Source organism: Alosa pseudoharengus, unplaced genomic scaffold (genome assembly GCF_046254945.1).
Source record: "Alosa pseudoharengus isolate Yale_2024_CS ecotype anadromous, Long Island Sound unplaced genomic scaffold, YU_APseudo_1.1 YU_APseudo_1.1_scf_24, whole genome shotgun sequence".
NCBI lineage: Eukaryota > Metazoa > Chordata > Actinopteri > Clupeiformes > Clupeidae > Alosa > Alosa pseudoharengus.
The window spans coordinates 2,547,674-2,555,173 of NW_027468689.1; the positions used below are offsets into that span (position 1 = coordinate 2,547,674).

General features: G+C 48.5%; 1 protein-coding gene across 1 annotated transcript in view; it reads left to right on the plus strand.

Moving 5' to 3' along the window:
• map3k2 (mitogen-activated protein kinase kinase kinase 2) overlaps positions 1 to 7,500 on the plus strand; it is a 19,243-nt gene that overhangs the window by 8,169 nt on the left and 3,574 nt on the right. The window contains exons 7-10 of the mRNA XM_076302825.1: positions 3,030 to 3,093; positions 4,695 to 4,819; positions 5,392 to 5,471; positions 5,845 to 5,912. Of these exons, the coding sequence (XP_076158940.1) occupies positions 3,030 to 3,093; positions 4,695 to 4,819; positions 5,392 to 5,471; positions 5,845 to 5,912 (337 nt within the window). The remainder of the gene's footprint in view (positions 1 to 3,029; positions 3,094 to 4,694; positions 4,820 to 5,391; positions 5,472 to 5,844; positions 5,913 to 7,500) is intronic.

A 7,500-nucleotide genomic window follows, 5' to 3' on the forward strand; every position in this document is an offset into this window, starting at 1 on the left:
CCAACCTTTTCCATTGCATGGACCAGACAACAGTGGTCATATTTCTGACAGCCCGTGGTGGGTGGCTGGGTGGCAGTTGCTAGAGAGCAAATACAGTCATCTACTTCTGGTGGTGCTAGCATAGTGGTTACGGAGCTGGGCTAGCATGCAGTAGCCAGGAAAAGCTGTGGTTTCAATTCTCGACTTCCTTCGTTGTGCCCTTGAGCAAGGCACTTAACCCCAAGTTTCTCCGGAGACAATGTAATATAGTTGGCATACGTAAGTCACTTTGGATGAAAAGTATCTGCTAAATGAATACATGTAAATGTTAGGGTCCTAGAAGGCAAATATGCTGTGGGGGACAGTGTACGCTTTTAGTTCATAGATGTCTGGTACAATACACCTGTAAATACGTCTAGATAAAGCATTGCTATGTGCTGTGTCTCAGTGTGTTTGGTAGTACCAAACAGACCCAGCACATAGCAATGCTTTATCTAGACGTACACGAGTAGAGAGCCAGCTCACAACTCAAACCTTATTACAAGTTCCCACCATGTGCAGCACAAGCGTCTAGATAAAGCATTGCTATGTGCTGTGTCTCACAGTGTGTTTGGGTTCTAGTTAACGGTTGTGTTGCACATGGTGGGGAACTTGTAATGAGGTTTGACTTGTGAGCTGGGTCTCTACTCGTGTATGTGACTATGTAGGGCTCTTCTGATTCACACAGGTTTGTCACTGACTAGTTACCAAGAAAAGTGCCTCTTGAATTTCCTAATAGAGTTTAAGAATGATGTAATCCTGAGCCCTGCGAAACCCAGTAGTGTGTTGCCAAGAGATGTGCTGCTTTATGTGGTGATGGTGAAAGCCTGTTTGTCAAGTGTCCCTGGTACAGCCGAAAACCCTGAGCTCTGCATGACCTCTTTTCGGTCATAGTTTCATCAGTTATTTAACCAACCACACATCACCAACGCTGTGGCGGGTTGGGTTTCAACACCTCGGGTTTTTGACGCATCAGCTCAAAACCTTGGTAGGCGGTGCCATGAGAGCGCATCACTTGCCACACACATCAGCACTGACATGCTGAACTGACAAGCAAGGTGAACAGTGGATTTTATTGAGTGGTGCCGGGTTGTATTGAAAACAATTACATCTAATGTATCTGAATGTCGAAAGAGGAGTGCACTCATGTCACTGCCAGTGGTTGCAGCGCTTTAGAGACGGCCTTCAACCAGGGGCGCGTTTCCCAAAACCATAGTTGCTAACTAAGTTAGCTAAGTTAACTAAGTTAGCAACTTTGTTGGTTGCAATGCAGTTTCCCATAGGTTAGCAACTAAGTTGCTAAACAGGTTAGCAACTCTGGTTTTGGGAAACGCGCCCCAGCAGCGTTGCTGTGGGTTGGGTTTCGCCACTTTTGTTTTGTGATGCATCAATTCATAACCCTGGCATCTGTATGACCGCTTTCAGAGTTTCTTCAGTTGTTTCACTAACCACTATCCAGCGCTGCTTTTGATTTTGATGCATCAGTTCAACACCCTGGGATCGGCACGACCGCACTCTTAGGGTGACGATACACTAGGCAACTTTTATAGCAATATTGCTGAGCAATGTTCCTGAGTATTGTTCTTCTGGCACGTTCCCGTGGATTTTGTGCACATTTTTCTTTGTAGTAGTGCAAGACTGTCATGATCATCATGAACCATGGCACCAGGTGATGTGGTTGCCCAGCAACATTGCTCAAATAGTTGCCCCAAGTATCATCACCTTGACAGATGGTTTTGATTGTTTCATCAGTATTTTGCGCTGCTGCAGGTGGAGATGGTGGTGGAGATATCAGTGCAGCAGTGAGATGCTGCAGGTGGAGATGGTGGTGGAGATATCAGTGCATCAGTGAGATGCTGCAGGTGGAGATGGTGGTGGAGATATCAGTGCAGCAGTGAGATGCTGCAGGTGGAGATGGTGGTGGAGATATCAGTGCAGCAGTGAGATGCTGCAGGTGGAGATGGTGGTGGAGATATCAGTGCAGCAGTGAGATGCTGCAGGTGGAGATGGTGGTGGAGATATCAGTGCATCAGTGAGATGCTGCAGGTGGAGATGGTGGTGGAGATATCAGTGCAGCAGTGAGATGCTGCAGGTGGAGATGGTGGTGGAGATATCAGTGCAGCAGTGAGATGCTGCAGGTGGAGATGGTGGTGGAGATATCAGTGCAGCAGTGAGATGCTGCAGGTGGAGATGGTGGTGGAGATATCAGTGCAGCAGTGAGATGCTGCAGGTGGAGATGGTGGTGGAGATATCAGTGCAGCAGTGAGATGCTGCAGGTGGAGATGGTGGTGGAGATATCAGTGCAGCAGTGAGATGCTGCAGGTGGAGATGGTGGTGGAGATATCAGTGCAGCAGTGAGATGCTGCAGGTGGAGATGGTGGTGGAGATATCAGTGCAGCAGTGAGATGCTGCAGGTGGAGATGGTGGTGGAGATATCAGTGCATCAGTGAGATGCTGCAGGTGGAGATGGTGGTGGAGATATCAGTGCATCAGTGAGATGCTGCAGGTGGAGATGGTGGTGGAGATATCAGTGCAGCAGTGAGATGACGGTTTGCAGCAGTGATGTTTTGGGCTCAGGGAAGTCTTGCTGCATGCATCATTAAAGCTAAGCGCTTTCCTGAACAGCACCTTGTGATGGAGTATTTCTTGTAGTCGGATGGATGGTTTCAAATCCACTGTGTTCATAAAAGCCCCCCATAAAGCAGGTTAATAGTGGAGTTGGGCACACTGCTGCAAGGGCTGGGGATATGCAGTGTTATTTTAATGCCCCTGCTGCCGTCTCCACACGTCACAGAGAAATACGCTGAGCTCCTACACAGCTCTACACCTCATTAATCATGTCCTGAAAAACTCCTCTCCACACACACACACACACACACACACACACAGACAGAGCTTTATACTTCTATGAAGTGTCTTTTTTAAACCAGGACAGTTTGTCTTCTGTATGCGAGGCTGTGTGGAAATGCGTTGATATTGAGCGGAGTGTTTGTTTTCTGTCCTTCTATCAGAACTCTGTTTCCAGTATGGATCTGTTGCCATCTCGTGAGAACCTGGACAACACAGACTTCAGAGGTACACACACACACACACACACACACACACACACACACACACACACACACACACACACACACACAAACACACACACACACACACACACACACAGACACACATACACACATACACACACACACACACACACACAGACACACACACAGACACACACAGACAGACACACACTAAAGTGTGGTCGGGTCAGGTTGGGTTCGGACACATGGGGGCGATATGGTTCGGGTTCGGACACATGGGGGCGATATGCATTGGACGCTTTACATTTGAAATAGCTTATTATGTTGGGTATCCAACAGGTCTGCTTCACATGATGCAAACGTTTGTTTTTTGAGAATAAAATAAAATATAAAAAAAGAACAGCCTTTTTCCTGTGTGCAAGATCTGTTTATGTAGCCGTGACAACGCATGTGCTTTTCAGGCAGCAAGACAGGCTACCTTGGGAGACGTTGAACAAATGAAAAGTTGTCTAGGCCTACTATGTGGCAGTAGGCTTATTTGCGTTGAATACTGTGGTAAAGACATAGGCTGCTGGTATAAGGTCGTCTAGTTCAATTTAAGGAGAGGATTTCCTGGAGTTGCCCCTATTAACGTCGATGCTGCATATGTATCAGTGACAGAAGGTTCGTAATTTCAGAATATTGCAGTTCATTTCAAGACTTTTCGCCAATGGTAAGACTAGAATTCTGTTTCAATAGGCTATGCTTGCTTGGGCCTCTTGTGTTAATGTGCGCTGGGTGTGACCTGCATGCATGCACTCATCTGATTCTGTAGACAATTAAGAATTCCGTTTTGACAGTTGTTTAATGGGCTAAAGACAGGCTATCCACAGACGTGAGAATTCATTAGCATGGGAATAACTGAGGCATCGTCTGCATCGGGCTCGGGTCGGGTTCGGACATAAAAATGAAAATGCCCGTTGGGCTCGGACGCAACTCTGTCGGACGCGGGCAGGGTTCAGACAGAGATATGCGCCCCGAACCGCACTCTTAACACACACACACTTCAGGGGTACATGGTTAGCCTCTTGAAATTCCATGCTTATGTTGAACAGTATTCACGTATACACAATACACTAGGAGTGAATAGTCACTCTCGCACACCTGTTAATTAATGACGATTATGTGGATTCTGTTTACGTCAGTTTTTCTCTTTCTGAAGAAGAGCTAGGTGTGTTTCCCCCTCTCTGGCTGTTGTACATTGATGATCATGATGCTTTATCTCCTCTCCCTCCTACTCTTGCTGCACTCTCTTTCACCCTCTCTCCTCCTCTCCTCTCCTCCTCCTCCTCTCCTCTCTCTCTCCTCCTCCTCCTCTCCTCCTCCTCCTCTCCTCCTCCTCCTCTCCTCTCTCTCTCCTCCTAATCTCATCTCTCCTCCTCTTCCTAATCTCCACCTCTCCTCCTCCTCCTCATCTCCTCTCTCCTCCTTCTCCTCTCTCCTCCTCTTCTTCCTCCTCCTCCTCCTAATCTCATCTCCTCCTCATCTCCTCCCTCCTCCTCCATATCTCCTCTCTCCTCCTTCTCTTCCTCCTCTCTCCTCCTGCTCCTCCTTCTCCTCCTCCTCCTCCTCTCCTCCTACTCCTCTCCCTCGTCTCCTCTCCAGGTTCCTCGGACCGCAGTTCCCCTCCTCCAGGCTACATCCCTGATGCTCTGCAGCAGGTGGCTCGCAACGGCTCCTTCACCAGCATCAACAGCGAGGGAGAGTTTATCCCCGAGAGCATGGACCAGGTGCACTACCTCACACACACACACACTCACACACACATAAACACATACACAATTATCCCAGAGAGCATGGACCAGGTGAGCTACCTTATACATACACACACACACACACACACACACACACACACACACACACACACTAACTCTAACTCTAACCCTAACACACACACCCTAACACACACACACACTGTTAGCCTTCACTGCTGAACTGCAGTTATTGTAGCTGAATTTTTTCCTCTTACAGTTATGCACCACATAAGCAGTGTTACCCAGACTCCTGATTGAGTTTGTGCTTCTCTCGCTCTCTCACCCTCTCTCTCTCTCTCTCCCTCCCCATATCTCTCACCCTCTCTCTCTCTCTCTCTCCCTCCCCAACTCTCTCTCTCTCTCCCTCTCTTCCCCTCTATCTCCCTCTCTCTCACCCTCTCCCTCTCTCTCTCCCTCTCTCCCTCTCTCTCCCTCTCTTCCCCTCTCTCTCTCTCTCTCTCTCTCTCTCTCTCTCTCCCTCTCTCCCTCTCTCTCTCCCTCTCTCTCTCTCTCACACCCCCCCCCCCCCCCCCACTCCTACCCTGTAGATGTTGGACCCGTTGTCTATGAGTAGTCCTGAGAACTCGGCCTCGGGGAGTTGCCCGTCTCTGGACAGTCCTCTAGACAGGTGAGTCCTGTTCTCCTGTCATGTCACCTCTAGACAGGTGAGTCCTGTTCTCCTGTCATGTCACCTCTAGACAGGTGAGTCCTGTTCTCCTGTCATGTCACCTCTAGACAGGTGAGTCCTGTTCTCCTGTCATGTCTGCTCGAGGGCTCAGCTATTGTTGACGCTTATGTTTATGGTAGTTGGCATGTTGCTTTTGTCTAAAGCAACTTACAGTGTGTGAACACAACATTAGTTAACAATAGTAGTTTCAAATGAAGTTCAAAAGCCTTTATAATGTAATGTACATATAATGACTAAGTGAAAACAAATATCTTATTTAGCTATGGCTTCTCACCTCACCTAACTCTCTCTCTCCTTTCTCTCTCGTGTGCAGTGACAGTTACCCCAAGTCCCGGATGCCCCGTGCTCAAAGTTACCCTGACAACCACCAAGATTTCCCAGGTAAGCAGCCGACAGGTGGCACCTCTCCGCCCTCTATAGCTCACCTGAGACGAGAGAGGCAGGAGCAGCAGGGCAGGTGGGACTCTTCCAGTAGCCAAAAGGGTCCCAGTTCGGACTCTCCTGATTCCTGACATGGTAGCCAAAGGGGTCCCAGTTCGGACTCTCCTGATTCCTGACATGGTAGCCAAAAGGGTCCCAGTTCGGACTCTCCTGATTCCTGACATGGTAGCCAAAGGGGTCCCAGTTCGGACTCTCCTGATTCCTGACATGGTAGCCAAAAGGGTCCCAGTTCGGACTCTCCTGATTCCTGACATGGTAGCCAAAAGGGTCCCAGTTCGGACTCTCCTGATTCCTGACATGGTAGCCAAAAGGGTCCCAGTTCGGACTCTCCTGATTCCTGACATGGTGACACTGTGTGAAGCAGGAGACATCACTGAGTAGTAGGGGCATAGACTGTTTAAAGGAGCACACCAACTTAAATACCGGTGATTAGTTAAAAGGAAAGTGAAGGATCACCGCACACTGGTGGGATTTCTTTGTTGGTTTATTTTTTAGTGAACAAGGCGTTTGGCCATATTTCATCAGGTTCACTCTCACTCAGTGATACTTCACTTTCCTTTTCATCTATTGACGACTGCACCTCACCGGCACCTGGAAGGCTGTGGACAGGAACTTTATCCTTTTTACCGGTAATTAGTTACTTAGAATACTTAGAATAAATTATTTAAATTATTACTTAGAATAAATGAATCCGCCATTTAACCCAGAATTAGATTTATAAGAGCATACATGCCCTTCTCATCTCTGTATGTGCAATAATCGTCAGACACTGTTAGCTTAGCTTAGTATGATTCACTGGAAGTGGGCGACACCGGTTAACCTACAGGTACAGCTCCCTTTTTGCTACAGGCTATCAATGGGCTAACTGGTATAACCTGCGTCCAGTGAATTATGCTAAGCTAGGCTAATGGGCTAACTGGTATAACCTGCGTCCAGTGAATTATGCTAAGCTAGGCTAATGGGCTGAGGACAGGAGTGTGAAGCCACATCAGTGTGTAGCCACTACAGGAAGTGATGTTATTATGGGGAGGAGCCGGAGGACAGGAGTGGGGAGCATCTGAAGCATTGCCTGGAGTAAAACAGTGTTGTGTTGCCCTGCACATGCTGCCCTGTTCACTGTGTTCTGCCTGTAAGCAGCAGGCCTCAGGCCAGAGTAGACAAGTGTTGTGTGGATGATGCCCTGTTCACCCTGTGTTGACTCCTAAGCAGCAGGCCTCAGGCCGGAGTAGATTAGTGTTGTGTGGATGCTGCCCTGTTCACTGTGTGTTCTGCCTGTAAGCAGCCTCAGGCCGGAGTAGATTAGTGTTGTGTGGATGCTGCCCTGTTCACTGTGTGTTCTGCCTGTAAGCAGCCTCAGGCCGGAGTAGATTAGTGTTGTGTGGATGCTGCCCTGTTCACTGTGTGCTCTGCCTGTAAGCAGCCTCAGGCCGTAAGAGCGGTGAGCACACGGACCAGGCGTGGCCATTACAGCGAGTTGAGACGGACCAGGCGTGGCCATTACAGCGAGTCGAGACGGACTGCAGACTGT